The sequence below is a fragment of the Rhynchophorus ferrugineus genome, unplaced genomic scaffold (genome assembly GCF_030347505.1).
Source record: "Rhynchophorus ferrugineus isolate W39M unplaced genomic scaffold, kcgeb_rfMv2 rfM10, whole genome shotgun sequence".
Lineage (NCBI taxonomy): Eukaryota > Metazoa > Arthropoda > Insecta > Coleoptera > Curculionidae > Rhynchophorus > Rhynchophorus ferrugineus.
Window position 1 is genome coordinate 4,153,184 of NW_027472589.1, and position 20,063 is coordinate 4,173,246.

The window sequence follows — 20,063 nt, forward strand, 5'->3', positions numbered from 1 at the left end:
GTGAAGAATAAACTGCGTGGTCAACGATTTTCATCGCCCGAAGAAGCTATTGAAGCGTTCAAAAATCATGTTTTGAAGATACCCCATTCGGAATGGAATAAATGCTTTGAAACTTGGTTTAAGCGAATGCAAAACTGTATTGATCATCGTGGCGAGTACTTTGAAAAACAATAAAAATTTATTCGCAGCTTAACTATTTGTTTTTTTTCCTATTCCCGAAGTATAAATAGTGACCCTCGTACAAAATTCATCAGAAAATGGCAAATATTCTTTCTTGCATAGAGAACCGAAATTATTTTCTTGCCAAAGAAAAAAAAGTCTTAAAGATGATGCATAAAACTTACTGCACTCGTAGACATTGTACACATCGACGAAATACAACCAAAGCTCTTACTAGTACAAAAAAAAACAAACATATCGACCAGTGATATTGGTTTCATTGCAGCAGCCAGCATGGTGGTGGCAGTATTGACTCAAAGTGAACGCTAATCGGCCGAGACGCAACAATAATGAACCCCGGACGAGAGGAAAAAAAAGATTGGTAGTACCCGGAACACGGACGCCATTTTGTTGGTACCGATTGTTTGTTTTTTCTTTTAGCGTAGGCGAGGTGGGCCGGTGCATGGTCATGCCGGCGCATAAGTCAACACAATTAGCGATGGATGCTTCAATCCGTGCCGTTACATACGCTCGTACCACACGCACACACAGAGAGAAGAAGCTGTTTGTTTGACCACGGTCCGGCGCGCTGTTGACAGTATACTAGTGGCCTCGGCGCTTATTGAATCGGCAAATATGCTATCGGATGATTGTCTAAGAAATTAAACGTCTTTTTGGGAGTGTACAGCGTCGAGATCCTTGGAAAAATGTGCCTTATCACTCACGGAATACATTAACATTCAGTATCAGTCCCAACAATGACCATACGGATGGCTAATAATGTAAATTATACAGTTCCCCATTATCAAGGCCCACTTCACCTACCTACATCTTGCCTCATTATAATAACACTGCCCATCAAGGAAAATGTTTCTCTATTCTCATATGTTGTCGTACGTTGAATTCAGTATCAACATAAAAAATACGTATCAGCCCTAGTTTTAGAGATCCCACATTTCCATTTTGAGTAATTCGTTTTTCAATATTGGTAAACTTGTTAATATTCAAAATACTACAAATTACAAATAATTTAGCTGTTTGAAAGTCATAAACAGTTAATTTAATAATAGTTTTATTGTAATTGATACAAAATACCTTCCTCCCAGGTTTTTTAAAAATAATATCTGTTATATAAACATTTGTGAAATAACATTATTCTGATAGAAACTGAGCACTTGATACATCAGAGTTAATTTACCACCAGAAGTCAATCTGCTATACTAATAGTCCCGGATTGCGAAGCATTCATAGATCTTGAGAGTTCTTCCACGTAGGATAGGATTGAACATCCTAAAGTTTAACCTTTTTTCCTATAACACGTCCTTGTGAAATTTCTTTTTTTCAGTTTATATTTTAACTAAAAAAATTAGGCATGGAACAAACAAACTCTAATACAATTATTAAAAAAAGTGTAGCAACATTAAAAGTTACAGAAAAGTACTTATTTAAAGTGTAATGTCCTTGATTCCTAATTACTTTATATACGGTTTCATAAAACAAAAGATATTTGTTTATTGTTCCATTATCGTAGACACTTAGCAACCTCTCTAACTTATGCAACAGCAGATACTTCTTCAAATCACAATAATATAATACAATTTTGTGACGCCTATGTAGATGTGAGTGTATAACTTCAAGTGCATATATAAGCAATACAATAAAATATCAAGTGCATAATCACATACATGATGTACTAAATTCTAGATAGTTTACACTAAATATTAATTACAATTAACGTTCAGTATATTCTTGAATTTCATAGCCAACTATTTTCACAGAATAAGTAGTACTTCTCAGTATTTCCGTATTTTTTGACTATTTTTTCGACAAACAGTACCAACCAACCGATTTTTTATACTCTGTATATTATAATGGTTGTTAAACTCTTATTATTCCATCATGTCCAAGTATCCAAGTCCACAAGAAAAAATTAAATATCCCTAAAAACTCTATCTTTAGCTCATATATCCATTGACTATTGGTTATCCGATTATTAAATATCACTTCCAATATCAATCATTTCATGTATATATTAATCCATCAACAACACAATCCAGAGTTTATTCATTTAAGTTCGATTTCGGTTTCTTTTTTATCAATACAAGACTTAACTTATATATACAATAACCATCAGTATAACATCAACTACTGTTATCAATAGAATACTTCCAAGGGACGTACAGGAAAACTATCACGCTAAAAACAAAAGTTAAAGTGCTCCAACAGTTTCAGACTTTATTTTAAAAGTTAGAATATCACATATAGAAAATACTAATATAATTTTAATTCACTAAAATCCTAGATACTATACAATAAATACTGGGAGTAGGTTCAGTGCGTGCTGCAATTTCATTCCTCGCCAACTAACTCTGGAAACATTTCAAGCATCACGGTATCCAGCAAGTTGTAAGCCAGCTGGAATAACATAACATGTAAGACCAATTGAGCAAAATGTCTTGTACTTTACTTGTTTGTTATAATGTGGGTTTTGGAGTATCTCCAGTAAAGTCGTCAAACCCTCATTAATTCCACAACCCAGCATCTTGTCCAGGTATCCAGGACAGAACTTAATATCCTTGAAAGCTCTGGTTCTTCTTTCTTCGTATTCTTGTTGAGTATGAGTGATATGATGATCAAATATCACTCCTAAAAATCGCTCATTAATTATGTGAAATAACTAAGGCAACGGAGGAGGATACCTTCCAATAATCCAATGAGGTAAGCCAGATTGGATTCACTCAAGCCTGATTTCAGTTTCTTTTCGATCAGTATTTTAGCGAAGAGATCGATTAGTTGTTGGGCTACACTGCACAAGGCTACATAAACTTTCAATAACCCCAGTGGTATTCTGAATATATTTTTAACTGAAAAAGTAGAAGTGATTTGTTTGTTTTGCTATAATAATGGAAATACGTACATAAATAGAATAGACACTCTGAAAACAAAACTGGGCTGAAACTGCTGCTGGAGCTTTCTGAACAATGCTTGTACGAAACACCAAAATTGTCTTTGAAGACCTCGTTGTGGAATGTCCTGGGTGTACGACGTTTGGTGGTGCTCAGTTCTATGCCCTCTTCGGCTATATCTACTTTTCTGGTGAGGAGAAAAATAGTAGTGTTATATTATACCGGTAATGGCGTACTCACTCTGGTTTTTGTTTAGCCACAGAGTTGAAAAAGGTAGTCATGAAACTGTCGAGGTGCTGGCCTTTTTCCTTTCTCAGCTTGTACGCGAATGATTGGTAAATATTACCGATATCGGAGTTTGGAGCCAAGTTCGATATCACTGAAATCAATTGTGAAGTATAGAGGTTGAGTTTTGAGTAATTCCACCTGAGATACCTGACGTAAAATCAGCATCGCTCGTTAGGAATGTGTATAATAAGTCGCTGCCTCGGAGACTGGGTTTCTGTAACAGTTTCATGATAAAATCCTCGTACTTGCACATGCGAGACTCCACAGCGGCTCCTGCCCTGTTGGGAGAAGGTTTGTCGTCAGTAAATCCCCGATTTAATAGTAGCAAAAAATAATATTACTTTCTCGAAGGAAGCGGCGAGTCGCAAATCTCGCCCTCCCCATGGAACTCGACCAATTTCGATTTCAACGTGAAAAAGTCCTGGTCCTTCCTCCAAACGATCCAGTTATTGATTTTGTTCTGTGCTGTAACGTCCACGTGGAGGACGTTCAAGCAGAAATAGATTACTTTATTAGCCGCCCCTACCTGTTACCCAGAAAGATATTTTTACATAATGGGCAACTAATTTTCCTACGAAAACGTACTCTGTGCGTCGGTATGGTGACTTTCCACCCTCGAAGGTCCCTCATCAACGCTTCGGATAATATCATGTCCTCGGAAATGCCGTTCTCCATGGAGCAGGTGTCCAGAGGATCAAGGGCGCCCTCCACGGTAGTCGTCGTCTTCAAGACACCCTTGATTTTGCCTATACCGCTGCTTATCTTCGACACTGCACCGAAGTTTGATTGGTCGTAGTACTTCTTGCTTCTAAAATATCGATTTTGAAACAATTAACAATATGATTTTACGAAATCTCCTAGTACCGGCGTACTAAATCTCAAGTACCATATATAAAAAAAATGACTAAAATTGGATTCAAAACAACTTTGAAAAAATAAAAGCAGATCATCTGAAAGCAGTAAAGCGAAGAACCTGTAGGAACTAGATGGGCCTGCTCATTTTGTTTGTAAGAAATCTATTACCACATTCATCATTCACTTGTATGCCATACAATGATTGATCAAGTACCATATCGTTTTCGTTGATGCTGTATGAAATCGCATAAAATAAAATCAATAAACATAGGAATGCAATTGTTCCGATCATTTTTATTAGCTCTACACTTTCCTATTAAATGTGAAGCTCTGATTGAAAACTAAAACTGATAAGGGATTGATGCTGTATGTCATTTATAGCACAACTGGAAGCCGGGTTAGCTAGAACATCGCATATTAGGCAAATCGATACTGATCGTGCCTCTTCAAAAAAAAAAAACACACTTGAGACCCTGCCCAGACAACTTTTCGTCTTTTTATAACATTCAGGGAACCCCATAGGAAGGAATCTTGTAATCTTGTAACCTGAGGAATCTTGTAAGAAACCAAACTTCCATTATCGCCAACATGATTACTTTTAAAACCTTAACAATGATTATTTTATTAAATTAAATGATGTTGGAGATGTGTTAAAATTACTTAATATATGGTAAGATTAATGACGATACTTACCTATCTTTCACAGGAGACCCAAAAGCCACCATTTTAGTTCTGTGTTAGTAGGAAGAAAATGTTTATTAGTAACGATACGGTTAGTTAAAATATAATACACTGAACGACAGTCCTAACAATTTCAGTGTTTGTAGTAAAGCAGAACGAATGGAAGACTGGCGATCAGAGTAACATTTCGTCGCCAGAATACTTACTTTATCGAAGCCTTCTGGTACTTTGCGGTGACTTTAGAACCACAAATATACTTATAAAACTGGAAACAAACAAATCAACTGTACGGGAGGGGGCGGAATTAAAATTGCGTCCTCACCTCGTCGCTGTGGAAGAACTGGGGCAACCAGACCGTTTCCAAATAGCTCAAGTTGTATTCGTAAGCCTGATAGAGAGGCTTGGACGTTCTTAATTCGGCAACGGTATAGATATCTTTGATGAGGGCGCTGTATTCCTCGCATATCTGACGCGAACATCCTATAAAGTTATACGATTCCTCGTGTAGGTACTCCTTGTACAACGTCATGGCCTGGGAATGAAGCTCCTCTAGTTGTTTTTTAGTTAAATCGGGCGTGAGCAGTTTCGTGTTGAAATCGTCTGAAAGAGTGATGATAACAACTTGTCCAATATGTCTCTTCAATTTACATAATATTTCTATATAATTGGCTCTACTTTCATAAGTTTGAATGTTATATAGTCTAGCTAGTACTTCTCTTAGTTCATATTTTATAAGTAAGCATGATTCCACAGAAACAACAGTGTGTCCTGGATCTTTCCTAGGCACTAGGAACTATTTTTGCATTATAAACTAATAAGTGGCTAATAAGTATAAACTAATAAAATAATTCCCATTCGTAGCTAACTTGATTTTAATGAAGATACATAATTTTATTTTAAAGCTATTGAAAATATATCGTTGATTATTACACATTACTTACCAACATCCAGACAAAACTGTAGCATGTGGACCTGTTCCTGTTTCTTCAGAAACTGCATAAAAGCATAAAACAAATCCACATTGTTTTTTATCTTGTTGATGCTCATGGAGAAGGAGGAATTACTATTATCACCAATGGTAATGAAGTCTTTGAGCAATTCAACTGATTTAGGAGGATGATGGATTCTAGATGACCTGTTTGGCTTGTAATTGACTGCTATGATGACCAAGGAGTTTATGATGTTTGGATCAGAGAGTACGTCCATTAGGGGTAACAGAACCCAGCCAGCCAGAAGCTCCCTCAGAAGAATGGTATAATTCCTACAAAATCCTCATTGCATTTCAATAATTTTAAAAATTAAAAAAACCTACGGGCATTTTGTATATGGCTGAGGTAAAAGTTCCTTGATCAATTCACTGCTGAGATGCTGTAGGTATTCCAACTCATTCTTCCTGTTAGTTGTTGCAGGATGGAGCTTTCTTCCCAAGTACTCCACCACAACTTCATTAAATTTAACATTTTTTAGTTTAGCAATTTGCTGCATATACAGATAGTCATCAATGTGTTTGATAGCCTAAACATTTAATTTAGAAAACAATCATAGTACTCAGCGTAATCTAAAAACTTTACCTGTGGTACCAATTTGTTTGTAATCAAATTGATATAATCAATTTGAAAAAAACGATTGTATAAAGTAGCACTGGCATATTTTAGACAATATCTCAATTCATTCAGAAAATCCTTACTGTCAGAAAACTGATTGTACCATGATGACACAAAGGTACTCAGGATTTTATTATAGAACTACAAATGTTTGTGTTATTATGAATATCCACTCACGTATAATGATACCAACATGTTCAATTGCTTCATTTAGTTCTTTATTGATCACAATTCCTTTCCATGGTGTAACATTTTTTGTGCTTTGGTGTCTCTGACATGTAAGATCATCGCAAACACTGCAGGATACTTTCAATTTTTGTTTAATTGTATACCGTAAACTATATAAGTTAACAAATTTTTCCATGTAACAATCCGCGTAGGACTGATAGTGAATGAGGCATAACGCGGCAACATATCCCAAAACATAACAAAGCAATATAACAAGTCCAGAAACGTAGCTGGAATATCTCATATAAGTTATAGTATTAGACAAGTAAATGTATTTACCTTAAAAGTAAAAATAGTGTGCTTGATATTAACAATACCACTACCACGGATAATCTTATATATTTATCTTTGGAAATTAGACTTAAAATATCCAAAAAATCAGTGTAATTCATATTTTACGATTATAGAATGATTTTGTTTACATGATATAGAGGAAATGTCAAAAACAGCTGTTTTATTTAGTCACACTGCAAGGTTACTGCACATGCAGGGATTATCACGTTACGCTGATAAAAATAGTACTTTTGCAGCGATTGCAGTAGTTGTTTGTGAAACCGCGCCTGTTGCACTATATTGGTCAAATATGGCAGAAAAATACAAGAATATGGTGTCGAAAAAACACTATCTCCATAGTGGTATTTTTAACCAAACTTTGCGAGACTGGCAATCTTTGAAAAGCCAGGTTTTGCCTATTAATTTAATGTATCCTGTATTTATTATGTAAGTATAGTTAATTGCGTGTCTATTTGACGGCATATCTCCCATATGTCATAGATCAAGGTTATCGCACTCATAAATCACTACGAATATATTGCTTTCAAGTCAGAAAAAAAAAGTCCGCTTTAGAATAAGTCCTGATTTAGGTCTCATAGTAACATATATATGCTATTTTATTGCTAAGTGAAAACGACGATGAGGTACAAACCATATCCAGCATGCCGGGTGTTTGCCGTTATGGCATTAACAAGCTTAAGGATCATCTAACAGTCGTAGTTCAAAAAGGACTGACGTCGATCTTGGTCTTTGGCGTCATCGAGACGCTGTCCAAGGTACTTTCGCAGAAACTGCGGCGTGATTTTCTTATTAATCCTTCTCGATCTAGGACGAACACGGCACAAACGCGGACAGCGCCAGAAATCCCGTAATCAGAGCTCTGCCCAAGTTACGGGAATGGTTTCCGGATCTTACGATAGCCTGCGACGTCTGTCTGTGTCCGTATACGAGCCATGGTCATTGCGGCATTTTGAATCCAAACGGAACCATCGATAATCCTTCGAGCATCAAGAGAATTGCGGAGGTAGCTTTGGCATATGCGAAAGCAGGTAACAAACGATTACTACGTTGGCTTGGGTGCGAACATTATCGCCTTTATATAAATTTTCACCAGCTTGAAGGTTTTTAAGCTTTTCTAGAGGGTTTATATGGCATGTAATTTCAGGAGCTCACATAGTTGCTCCATCCGACATGATGGATGGAAGAATCGGCGCCATCAAGTCCCTACTAATCGAGCACAACCTACAGAACAGCGTCTCGTTACTTTCCTACAGCTGTAAGTTTGCCTCCAATTTTTACGGGCCTTTCAGGGACGCGGCTAGATCGAAACCCTCTTTCGGAGATAGGAAGTGTTACCAGTTACCCATAGCCGGCGAGGGAGTCGCCTTGAGAGCGGCAGCCCGGGATGTTGAAGAAGGTGCGGTCTGAATCACTCTATATTGCGTTAAAAAAAACATAATTTTCATTTCTCAGGGGCGGACATGTTGATGGTCAAACCCATCATGGCCTACATGGATGTCTTGAAGCAGGTGAAGGATAGGTATCCGGAGTATCCTGTTTTCGTGTACCAGGTATCGGGAGAGTACACGATGATATATAACGCGGCAGAGAAGGGGGTATTTCAGCTGAAGCCGGCCTTGATGGAGATACTGCAGTCGTATAGGAGAGCTGGTAAAGTTGATACGATACAGGGTGCGGTGACATGGTAATCCTGACGATTTAAGTGTTGTTTGGTAATGCGATTATCATCAATCCACAGTGGATACTAGAGTTTTTTCACCAAATCCCGCTCTTAGATGGAAAAAAAACGATTAACTTGTCTTAGACATCGCAATCAAATTTACAGTCTTCCAAGTCTCAGAGCCATGAAGAACTTGTTGTAAGATTACCTATTTTTAACACCTTTTAACCAACCACAGTATATATCGGCGATTTTCACTGCAATAATCACTTTCAATTGGTTTATAGCGATCTTTTTTGTCGCTTTAGACGTTTTGTCGTCATTTCGCGACTCTACAACTGTGCTTGTATATTATCCTTTATTTTATAAACTTTTTTAAACTATCATTAGCCCCAGCGAGATTCGATCCTAGTACGTTACTGTCGGCGAACTAAACTCTTAGCTCAGCTAGCTACCCGCTGGGTCTGTAACGATCTTTCCAACTCAGGTCCATGCATAGAAGTTGAAAGGATTTAAATCTGGGCTATTAGGAGGCACTGCTCTGTCTTGCTGGACTACACATTGCTCCTCCGACAACAATTTTCAAGTAATTTTCCCTAGATTCTGAAAAATTAGCTTTTTTGAGTCCACTGGATGGTTTCGAGCACCTTCAGGATGGCATCAACACATTCGATCTTGGAATTCCCGAAGAATCGAATGGTTTCTGGCACTCTGAACGACCAGCGATCCTCGAATTGTGGACCAAATTAAAAAATATTCCTCTACAGCTATTTCTATTTTGAATAATGCCTGCTGGGATTTTGATAAAGTTGCTTTAGTTTTCCGTAATTCCTAGCGCTTCGTCAGCGTCACCAAAGGGCAATCATCATTCTTGTTTGAAATCCGATTGATTTGCAGCCCCCTTACTAATCGAGACATCTTGAGCTAGTATAAAGATAATGGTAGAATGTAGTTGGATGTTATGGGGATTTTGATGCCACACCCTGTACATTGAGAATCCTCTAATTCTACTAGGTATCTATTGTAGGTGCTGACGTCATCATCACCTATTACACCCCTCTTATCCTAGACTGGCTGCAGCTGAAGCATCAACTGTAAGAGAGAGAGAGCGCGAAAAACGACATATATATTTTAGGGTGCTGGTTAGTATATAGGAGCGAAATAAAATGGAAGGACTACAATAAATATTGCATTTATTAAAAAATATATTCTTTACAAAAACGACCATACGTATTAATAGTGAATAAAAGAAAAATCAACAGGTATCCTCATGTACATACAAAAGCCTACTAGGACATATATATATACTTAACCACAAAAAAACGTTGCGGGCTTGCCATAAAATATATAAAAAATCTATAAACTACGTTATATATACATATACAAATCTATCTCGTTTAAATAAATAAATAATATCATTTCCTAAGGAGTTCATCCAATCCATACGAATTAAGCAGCGCGATTCAGACCATTCGATACGAGATTATGGAGGAGGGATTCATTCGCCCTTCTCTACAATCCTCAGCCAACTTATTACAAACATCTATTTTGTATTAATGTTAATTGTCTATTTTTTTGTGTTCCTTTAGTGGCACATTATCGGGAAAATTCGTTAAATCCTAACAAGAAGAGTACGTAACCAATTGAGAAACGATTGAGTGTCGTCAAACACCGTTCATGTTTTTTTTTTAAGATTTAGGTACTGCAGTAAGTTTTGTTGCTGAAACAGTCGCTTAACTAGCCAAAAAAGGCACAAAACAGAGCAAAAGCTAGACACCAGAGGGAGACGGGAAGCTTCCGAGTATATCGACACTAAAATGAGATTCAAATAGGGACGGAAACCATCAGAGAAACCGTGAGAATCCTATTTACAGCTCCTGGACGCACACCTATATATATGTATGTATGAATGTATAATTAAATATCTCCTGCTAATTTAGAAAAAAGCACCAGCGATTATTCAGTTTACCTCCACGGGTGGGACAGGGCGAAGATCGGTAGCATTAAAAAAATGTTGCACGTCTTCCCGCGACGAGTTAATACAATGGAAACACGGAGAGCGTTAGTACTGAAAAAATATCACAACCTTTGTTCGTAGAACCACCAACTTACATTCGAAAGCCTTAGTATATATAAATTTATATGGAATGTTCGGCCCACCCATCTATATTGTCGAGTAGGCTTGATCGAAGAAATGAAAATAACAAAAAATAGGAAGATCTTAAAACTATCTGTACATATCAGTCTCGGCAATGCATTTTTCTACTATCTGAGCAAACGTCGTTTTACCTATACTTGTGGACACGCACTGGATGCTCTTGAACAGTTGATCGGCGGACATATCCTCCGGCAACTTGATGAGAAACTGGGCGCCGTGTAGAAAGTCCATGGTCGACAATGTGGCTTGATACAAGTGAAGGATACCTAACCAATCAAAAGTCGCACTGATACCGACCGAAGGGCCTGATGTGGTACGATGATCTTACCTAGAGCCGTCCTAAATATAAACTCGTAACCGTCGCGCAGGAAGAGGTCCCATACCCGGCAGGCCACGTCCAGGGGCATGGCCTTGGCGAAAACGGTGTAGATCCAGTCGAGGAGGTAGAGATCTGGCGTGAGGCCGGCCTTTTCGAAGTGCGCGTACAGCCTGGGCAGGTGGTTGTTGAAGACCTGGTTGTACGCCGCGTAGTAGGCGTTCATCTGGGTCTGGTTGAGGGTGAAAGCGGATAGGTGCAGCGGTTGGTTCAACAGGTTGGCGAAACAGACGAACGCGTCGCACGGTTCCATGTTGAGGATCAAGATGGCCGCCAGGTAGGACATTCCCTGGAGGTAACCAACGTCTGGCCTAAAAGACAAAGGCAATACAAAATTACGATGAACAGATATACAATAAAATATCAATTTATACTGTTTTAAAAACATTCGGAAATATTTTAAAACCACCATGTTGTAAATAACTTCTTCAGTATACAAATAATAGCGACATCTTTGTTGATTAAAAAAAAAATAGATGACGGGAAGTGTTGAAATCATGTCATCCTGGTAAATCTATTAGGATCCTCCCATTTTACCAGTCTGTGACTTTTTGTATATTCTTCAAAAAGAGAAATATCCAAAATTTGTGGCTCAAGACAAAAACAATGTAGTTTTTTACTGTAAGCAAATGGGGTGAGTTCTCACGTCTTATTAATGTCATAAAAGGGAGTAAGTAAATAAGGTTATAATTTAATTTGCCAAATAACACACAAAAAGAAACAGAAAAATCGCACAAAATAGTAATAATCATCTAGACTAACCTGAAACACACATATGCAGCTAACAGAGAATGTAACACTTCGGAATACGGACCACCTTGTTGAAATATACAGAGATTGGGAAATGTTCTCGAAATATCCAGCTCAATAACATCCATACTACTTTCCTAAAAAATAACAGTTATGTTTTAACATAAAATCCCCACCAAGACATTATTTTGCATACCTGATCATTTTCATAATCGCTGGAAGGCGGTTCAGGACTGTTCAGTCGATTCTGAGCTCTGGTTAAACATATTTCATACAACTGAGGTGTGATATTTAACTCATTACCAATAGCCAGCTTCCACACTTTCCCTCTAACACTAGATGGTAATCCTTGCCACCACAACTCCTGTGTTTTTTTATGTTTTTCCCTAAAATTAAAGCTATATCAACCAGATAATTTTCAATATAACCATTAGTACATTTGGCTCCAGTTTGGGATAACATTTTGTAAAAAGTGCTTGGCTGACATTGCCTGTTGTTCTTCCTGCTGCAGTTGTAGTTTTTTCTGTTTCTCCTTTGCAGCCGTGCTTCTAGCCTCTTTTTTCTTGGCTGCAGCTAATATTTCATTATACTCTTGAGCATGCCTTTGTTCTTCTTCAAAGGTTTTTGCCGGTAATGATGAAGGCCTAATCAAGATTATATTGATACCATGTTTTTATGAATCAGAAAAGAAATACAGACCTTTTCAGTTGAATCAGAGCTGAAGAACTGGCAACTGCATGAAGAGGAGAACTACTTGGTTGGTTTGAGCTCTTCCCAAATAATTTCCAAACACTACTTCCACTATTACCATTTTCGCATGCATTCGAGGACTTCCAGGAAAACACACTTCTACAATAAAGTATATAGTATGTCAAAAAATTAATGTAATATCATACTAACTTGGTAAAAAAATGTGTAAGACTTTTTCTTCTTGCTTTACTTTCTGAGCAATTGCTTTCTACATCAAAATTTGATAGCGACCTTTCCTCACTACCAATTAAGCTTCCAGAGGTTGAGGGTTCACTTAATGTTGATATTGTACTGGAGTAAGAACCTTCTTGAATCCTCCTGTGTCCTAATTTCTTTAAGGGATTGCATATATTAGAAGATTCCTGCAAAATAACTTCTGTTAGTAAGAATACAAAACAGATTTTTAACATTTACCACACTTGCACCTTTTTCTAGTGAATTGATTTCTATGCACATAAAATTATTGTCATGTTCTTCTACTTTTTTATCAGGAGTATTCTCAGAGTCATCTTTGTTCTTTGTGGAGACATTATTCTCCACCAGATGTAACTGTTTAGTTACCGGACTATAAGCTAATGATATGTTCTTAAGTGCTTCATTAAGAGTCAATTTATTACATATAGAGTTATCTTCTTGAGTATTAGATGTTTCATTTTGACCTTTGGCATGATCAGGACTTGAGTCTGTACTTTTAAGCTTATCATAACGTTCTGGCCACGTTTTAAACCAAGCATCGCTTGTTGGGCTCCCACCTGAGTTCGATTTTTTTGTAGGACTTTCCTTTTTAATATTTATGGATAGATCATTGTCTGTTATCAGTTTTTGGCAATGTAAATCTTCTATACTTTTCGAAAGTATATTCTGATAACCATTTTTACGGTTTAAGCCTAACTTAAACCCGTTCTTCAGCAAACTGTTTTTGGCCTTTTGGGATGTTTCCTTCACAATCAAGTGATCTTTGGGAGCGTCCAAGGAAGTACTTTCCAGGTCGTTCATGACACAAACAGGAACAGAAATCTATTTGGTACGACGTTATGTAATTAGTATAAAACGAAACATTGGGGCTTATATTTATTTTGAGTTAAAAAAACTAAGTTTATAAAAACAGGACGTCACAAAACAAAGAATGACATTGTGACTGATGGGTAAACGTCACCGTTTTAGTCATATTATTATATTTTGAATAATTTCCAATAATGAATACCTAATTTATTGATTGACATATAAGTTGTATAACAACGAAATAAAATTTTGTTTAATTACATCAGTTAATTTATTTTTGTATTAGTTTCGTTTATGTTAACCTCTAGTCATTTCGACCAATCAGAACAAAATAACAGTATTTTAAGTTTTTAGTATATCGATAACTTCAACCGTCTGTTTTTTCTACCAATAAAAATGCAGATTTTATTTTCGCTAACAAATTCAATTATAAATTATTTTTTAATAAGCCAACACTTGTTTTTTATATAGCGTTATCGACCATTTTGTAATTGCATCCCATCTAATTTTCCAGTATAAATCCTTTTGGTAAATAAAATATATTTCATTTTATGATTTAGCCATTTTAAAATTTGTTATAAACCCACTATTTATCTCTCCATTAGCAACGAAGATTATTTTCCCAGAATATAATTTTCAAGAGAGTATCATGGATCAAGAATCTTTTGAAACGCCGCAGGTAGAAAACTTGGATTTTGAAATGATCCAAGAAAACCAAACAAATGAGTGAGTTGGAATTCGATCCGTTCATTTTTTTAAACAAAAACATTTTGTGAATGTTCTGACATTTTCGAAATTTAGCTGTCTTTTCGATATTACTTAGAAACGGTGACCAACAGGTCGTTACGGAAAAAATACTCCATTTTTTTTGTAGCATTAAGGAGGAGCAGATTAAGGATCAAGATATATTGTTTTTCTCTCAGTATGGCCATCTGGAGGAAACCGCTGCAGACACAAATTTTGAATTGTTGAGCGGAATTAATGATGGCCTCAGTAAGAATTTTTATTATTTTTTTATCGGTACTTAAGAATATTTTACTATTTTGTAGTGAATTTGCTGTTTAATATATTTTTAGTAGATTTTTAAAAATATTAACGGGTGTTAACGTCGCGCTGGCTATTTGTTGTTTAAATTTTAGGTAATATGGGCTGTGATTTGGTGTCTTTACCTCAACCAAAGGCTTCTAATAGTCCAGGGGTTTTTAAGAATGATCCGGTGGAACGTTATTGGCGTACTAAAATGAAAGATGTGGATGGAAAAAATGTGAAAACGTTTGAATGTGGCATTTGTAAGTTTTTCCAAGGATTTTTGAGTTATATTGCATTAAATATATGTAAAAGTATATACCATATCTATGTTTATATAATTTTACAATTAACATCATATGATTTCAAGATGTTCGATTATTTAAAAAGTTGATCGAGGATATGTTTATATTATTTTTTAATACAATTTAATGTTAAAGGGTTGAGGTAATCTATGTTTTCTAATCGAATTTACTTAATAAAATGCGTGGGTGTAGGTGGAAAAGAGTTTGGTCATCAGTACACCCTAATGAGGCACCTTCCAACTCATACGGATGAACGCAAGTACCACTGCGCTACCTGTGGAAAATGTAATTTCATAATAACGAATCTCTCAGAAACTTAGAACATTTAAACCTTATTCCAGCATTTCGTCAGATGTCCACATTATCCCAGCACAAAGCCATACACTCAACAGAACGTCCCTACATCTGTGAGGTCTGCAACAAGAACTTCAATCGCGTCTCCACCCTGATCTCTCACCGGAAAACCCACAGCAACGTCAAGCCCCACTGCTGCCACATTTGCGAGAAATCCTTCCATCAAAAAGGTGAGTTTAAAATTAGTTTATCGGCTATAGAATGTTCTGTTTCGAAATATTGATGAATATTTGAAGGATGTTTAGCGTTTGAGTCACAGCACATCGGATGAGACACGAGGTGTTTTTCTGCTTCAATTTCCTTTAAATTAATTGCATTTTCGGATTATCTACATCTAGGCAATTTGAGAAACCACATTTTTACCCACACCAACGAGAGACCGTACAAGTGCGACGTCTGCGACAAGGGTTTCAACCAGATGTCCAACCTCATGTGTCACAAGCTGAAGGTATCACGAGGAATCTCAGATTGGGTCGTTTATTACGAGTCTAGGGTTGTTTTAACCGTTGTTGTTGTTTGCAGGCACATCAAGAGGGAGACTGGACGCCTAGGTACATTTGTCGGATCTGCGGGAATCAGTACACCAAGAGGGCTAGTTTGCGGCAGCACGAGCACTACCAGCACGGCGTGATGCCTAAAATTAAGGATTCCAACCATTTCGAGTATGAAAACGATGCTTTTATCTGTTTTTTTTTATCTCGTTATCTATTTCCCTCTTCTATCCAGTCATCACAATGCAGTGGTGGTCAACCCGATACGTACCAAAGCCATGCAGGACGTGATTGAATCCGGAGGCACCCCGTTCGCCTTGCTACGCCCCTTGTCCGGTATTCCGGTACTAGTTCGGGTCGAAGTGGCCGGTGATCGTCACATGTTGGTCCCAGCAACTGCCGAGGACTTGAAGAAGGCCGGCCATATATCCATAAAGCCGAAAATCGTGGAGGAAGCTGAGACAAGTCAGGAAAACGAGAACAAGGCTTTGAACGGTGAGTTGGGCATGGATGAGGGTCGGTAATATTCTTAATTACGTTTTAAAACCAGGTACGCCTAAGACAGCCGGTTCGGTGGTCCAGATCAGTGTTCCGGTGGTGGCCACCATCATCCAGAAGAGCTTGGGTCGTAACGGCGCGTTTCACATGAAGGTGGTCAGTCCGGGACATGGGCAAGATTCGAAGGAAGAGGGACCATCCACAAGCAACGTTGTTTATTCCTCCAGCATAATTCAGGATATGTCTACCGCTCAGTCACCAGGTATTTATTGTTTTCTCTTTTTTGCATAACAAATTCACAAACACATTTAATTTTAAAACGATTATTTATGACCAAATAATATTTGAAATTAGAAATTCGAAATAAATTAAGTATGCTGACTGAAAATACTTAAATTGCAGGTACAAAATAATTAAATATGCTAATAAATTCTATTCATTACCTAATAAATCAATCAATATTTCTAAATAAAAGAGTAAATATTAAATATACATAGCTTATTTTATCTTACGAGGGGAAATTGAAAAATAAAAATAACTGGCGAGAGAAAGTCAGCATATCTTTATATTTTCGTATATAGGGGGCAAGAGGTCAAAAAAATGGAAAAATCGTCTTAGGAAACGGATTGGTAGTCCCCTAAACATATGCAACAATAAAGAGAGCACTAAAATTTAACAATCAACAAATCCGATAACTTAGTTGATAAGAGGGAAAACCTACATATTTCCTTCTCTCCATATTGTCCTGTCCTGTCTATCTATTTTGTCTCCATATTTATTTTATCTTGTCTCAGATTGCGTCATTCGTAATTATTATTCATTTAAAGAGTTAACATTCATTGTAATAACACTACTAAATTAATCACACACTAAAAATATCTCTAACTATTCTTACAAAATTTTTATGTGAAGAAACCATCAATAGCGACTATTATATAACGTTATTGGACTGTTTGAAGGACGAAATCGCCGAAAAACGGCCGCATTTAAAGAAAAAGAAAGTGCTGCTTCACCAAGACAATGCACCGTGTCACAAGTCAGTGAAAACGATGGCAAAAATCCATGAATTGGGTTTCGAATTGATTGCTGCGAAGAAATATTCCTCGAATGAAGGGGTGATCGCCGAAACTGAGGCCTATTTTGAAGCAAAGGACAAATCGTACTACAAAAATGTTGAATAAAAAAAATTATTTTGCCAAAAAAATGTGTTTTACTATGGTAGGCCTGGGACTTTTCAATTGAACTATTATTGGGACTGGTTTGGTTATTATTTCAAGATAACACCTAACATTTTTTCATCTCAAACTGTTCCTATACATATACAAAGAAATAAGATTTCAACAATAAATACATAAAATATACTTGTTCCCAACTTTGGTTTTGTTATTGTTTCTTCTTTAATATTCAGCAGATATGGAAATATATGACCATAAGACTATGGTGATGGACGCGTCCAGTGATTCCAGCTGCGAGGTGGTATCAGTGGACTCGGTCAGAATCAACAGTCTTCAGCAGAATCCTGGTGACTGTAAGTAACTATTTATCAATGGATTTATTTTTTTCCTGTTAACTGATATAATTTTTTACTATGTCATTAGTAACGACCAATATGGATATTGTTGCACCTGAAGATGTCATTGATTCCCAGCTAGTCAAGTATTATTGCCAGGGCTTGCATTTTGTTTTCTCATTTCTACAAAAAAAATATTTTTAGGGATCAAAGTTCCGGCGCGAAGGTGGTCGTGGAAGTAAACGAATTATTTCAATAAAATTCACCGAATTGATGGAGTGAACCAACAACCCCCATTCCCATTCCATAAAATCCATCCCCTAACGTTTAAGAGAAAATTGTGTTTTTTTTTGTTATTACGACAAGCAAAAACAGCGCCAGCCAGTGTCAGGAGCGCAGAAATCCACACGGGTGGTCCCCGTCGAACTGGTTTTATTTTATCCGCTATTTTTATCGGAGCCTCTCAGCGCACGCCGTCTCCGACCTCCTAGTCGCCTGGTAGAAAATCCCATGAATTCTAATTTCCGTCGATTCCGATTAAAATTGGTTTTTTATAGAGCGGGGGGTCGACGTTGATTTTTTTTTTCGACGGGAAAAAGAATTAATTTACTTCGAGTGAACTCGGTCGTGGTTTAACGAACATTTTTAGTCGTTTAGGGGGCGATAGTTTAGGCTTTCTTGAAAATATAGTATTTTTTGTTGTAAATGTTTGGATTGATAGATGATATTATTAACTGGCGCATTCGCCATTTTAGGATCAGAAAAACGAAAATATTTAAAAAATAGTTTTTAATTTTTTTGCAGCAATGTACTGATCCAGCCAGCTTGGATGGGTTGATTAGTTTATGTTGTTTGTTTAATCCTGAACAAAAATAGTAGTTTTATTGATAATAAACAATATTTCAGTTAATTATTTGATGATATGTATTGTATAAAATGTTAATACAGATTGGTGCTTGTGCAGATTTAAATTTCTAAAGTATTATTTCTTGTGGGTATATTTGTGTTGACAGGTGAGGGAGAAAAGTTTCTCAACACTAATGATAAATTGAAATTATATTGTAGCAGTACCTTCACCATTTTAGGTTAAACTTTTTCAGCAATGCTATTAGCACTGATCCAGCCAGCTTGGATGGTTCATCAGTTTGCTCCTTGTTTCTTTTTTTTTTTTTTGTTAACCCCGAAGTAAAAATAGTAGTTTGTTGATTATAAACAATATTTTTGTTTATATGATATTTATTTTATAAAATGTTAATACATTTTGATGCATGTGTTCTTTTAAACTTTTATTATTTTGTATGTATATATTCGTTTGACTGGTGAGGTGAGGCAAATTTCTCAACACAATTATTACAAATTCAAGTTATATTGTTACCGCACCTTCACCATATTATAGAAGAATTTTTAATTTTTCAGCAATGTTAATATATACTGATCCAGCCAGTTTGGACTGTTAATTAGTTTGTTATGTTTATGTTTTTTTTTGTTTGACCCTGAATTAAAAATAGGAGTTTTGTTTATAATTGTATTTTATAAAATGTTAATACAGTTTGATGGATATGTTCATTTAAATTCGCGTATTATTTGCTGCGTGTATATTTGTGTTATCACAAATGCAGATGAGCTGTGGTAAATATCTCAACACTAAAGGTTACAAATTTAAACTACATTTTAAATCGTACCTTCGCCATTTCTAAGATTCCTTGTTATATTAGAAAAATGTACCAAAGAAAAAGTAAACATTTAAAGCAATATTTCCTTAATCTCTTTTTCGTCAAGTTTGGTTGAAATGTTTTAACTCAGCTGACTTAGATTTTTGAACAGTTTTTTTACAGTAACGAAATCAAATATTATTTCAAATGTGTTTTTACCTCATTTGTTTATTATTTTTGGTCATTCCGTTTTAGGATTATTTGTTTTAGAAGTGAATCCTGCTAATGAAAGAGAAATTTTAAAATGTGTTTATCCAATATAGATGATTGATTGCTTTTTACCAATTGAAAATAAACTAAATATTATTCCATCCAACGTTTATGCTATAACTGTTTTTTTCAGGTATTTGAAAGTTGAATCAACTGATTATTAATGAAGGCATAGGCATTGTTTTTTTATGGCGCATTCGCCATTTCTACTATTCATTACAGGTTTTGAATAACGACAAAGTAAAA

General features: G+C 36.3%; 4 protein-coding genes across 5 annotated transcripts; 2 read left to right on the forward strand and 2 right to left on the reverse strand.

Moving 5' to 3' along the window:
- Positions 1-2,368: 2,368 nt before the first annotated feature.
- On the reverse strand, positions 2,369-7,187 carry LOC143203658 (sorting nexin-14). Of its 2 annotated transcripts, XM_076415912.1 has the most exons (16): positions 7,001-7,187; positions 6,687-6,951; positions 6,461-6,634; positions 6,202-6,404; positions 5,831-6,150; positions 5,212-5,489; positions 5,096-5,154; positions 4,902-4,940; positions 3,939-4,161; positions 3,695-3,879; positions 3,501-3,631; positions 3,306-3,444; positions 3,077-3,252; positions 2,859-3,023; positions 2,627-2,805; positions 2,369-2,574 (listed from the first exon to the last, which is right to left on the reverse strand). In XM_076415912.1, exons 1-16 carry the CDS (start codon positions 7,111-7,113, stop codon positions 2,509-2,511), a joined length of 2,715 nt encoding a protein of 904 aa, XP_076272027.1. In that variant the 5' UTR covers positions 7,114-7,187; the 3' UTR covers positions 2,369-2,508. The 2 variants fall into 2 exon arrangements, with proteins under 2 accessions (XP_076272027.1, XP_076272028.1); XM_076415913.1 differs by lacking the exon at positions 4,902-4,940.
- Positions 7,188-7,192: 5 nt separating this feature from the next.
- Pbgs (Porphobilinogen synthase) lies at positions 7,193-9,899 on the forward strand. The gene is made up of 6 exons (XM_076415919.1): positions 7,193-7,441; positions 7,623-7,770; positions 7,824-8,043; positions 8,160-8,411; positions 8,468-8,665; positions 9,703-9,899. Exons 1-6 carry the CDS (start codon positions 7,206-7,208, stop codon positions 9,771-9,773), a joined length of 1,125 nt encoding a protein of 374 aa, XP_076272034.1. The 5' UTR covers positions 7,193-7,205; the 3' UTR covers positions 9,774-9,899.
- Positions 9,852-14,015, reverse strand: LOC143203659 (TBC1 domain family member 14). Its single transcript, XM_076415914.1, has 8 exons — positions 13,124-14,015; positions 12,860-13,071; positions 12,659-12,808; positions 12,397-12,603; positions 12,156-12,345; positions 11,972-12,096; positions 11,162-11,520; positions 9,852-11,099 (listed from the first exon to the last, which is right to left on the reverse strand). The coding sequence occupies exons 1-8, from the start codon at positions 13,703-13,705 to the stop codon at positions 10,903-10,905; spliced, it is 2,022 nt and encodes a 673-aa protein (XP_076272029.1). The 5' UTR covers positions 13,706-14,015; the 3' UTR covers positions 9,852-10,902.
- Positions 14,016-14,220: 205 nt separating this feature from the next.
- On the forward strand, positions 14,221-18,231 carry LOC143203885 (uncharacterized). Its single transcript, XM_076416198.1, has 11 exons — positions 14,221-14,437; positions 14,586-14,704; positions 14,851-15,000; positions 15,235-15,327; positions 15,384-15,566; positions 15,735-15,901; positions 15,946-16,058; positions 16,123-16,382; positions 16,438-16,647; positions 17,794-17,913; positions 17,984-18,231. The coding sequence occupies exons 1-11, from the start codon at positions 14,361-14,363 to the stop codon at positions 18,097-18,099; spliced, it is 1,608 nt and encodes a 535-aa protein (XP_076272313.1). The 5' UTR covers positions 14,221-14,360; the 3' UTR covers positions 18,100-18,231.
- Positions 18,232-20,063: the final 1,832 nt, after the last annotated feature.

Bases quoted from the DNA above. Each gene is read 5' to 3' on its own strand.
- LOC143203658 (XM_076415912.1), bottom strand. From the start codon at position 7,113: ATGAATTACACTGATTTTTTGGATATTTTAAGTCTAATTTCCAAAGAT. The intron at 3,445-3,500 runs GTATCTCAGGTG...AATTGATTTCAG, and splicing joins CGATGCTGATTTTACGTCAG to TGATATCGAACTTGGCTCCA. The intron at 2,575-2,626 runs GTAAAGTACAAG...ATGTTATTCCAG, and splicing joins ACCCACATTATAACAAACAA to CTGGCTTACAACTTGCTGGA.
- LOC143203885 (XM_076416198.1), top strand. From the start codon at position 14,361: ATGGATCAAGAATCTTTTGAAACGCCGCAGGTAGAAAACTTGGATTTT. The intron at 14,438-14,585 runs GTGAGTTGGAAT...TTTTTTTTGTAG, and splicing joins CAAGAAAACCAAACAAATGA to CATTAAGGAGGAGCAGATTA. The intron at 17,914-17,983 runs GTAAGTAACTAT...CTATGTCATTAG, and splicing joins TCAGCAGAATCCTGGTGACT to TAACGACCAATATGGATATT.
- LOC143203659 (XM_076415914.1), bottom strand. From the start codon at position 13,705: ATGAACGACCTGGAAAGTACTTCCTTGGACGCTCCCAAAGATCACTTG. The intron at 13,072-13,123 runs GTAAATGTTAAA...GTTATTTTGCAG, and splicing joins TAGAAAAAGGTGCAAGTGTG to GAATCTTCTAATATATGCAA. The intron at 12,346-12,396 runs GTACTAATGGTT...CTTTAATTTTAG, and splicing joins ATCCCAAACTGGAGCCAAAT to GGAAAAACATAAAAAAACAC.
- Pbgs (XM_076415919.1), top strand. From the start codon at position 7,206: ATGCAGGGATTATCACGTTACGCTGATAAAAATAGTACTTTTGCAGCG. The intron at 8,412-8,467 runs GTGCGGTCTGAA...TTCATTTCTCAG, and splicing joins AGCCCGGGATGTTGAAGAAG to GGGCGGACATGTTGATGGTC. The intron at 8,666-9,702 runs GTAAAGTTGATA...TATCTATTGTAG, and splicing joins GCAGTCGTATAGGAGAGCTG to GTGCTGACGTCATCATCACC.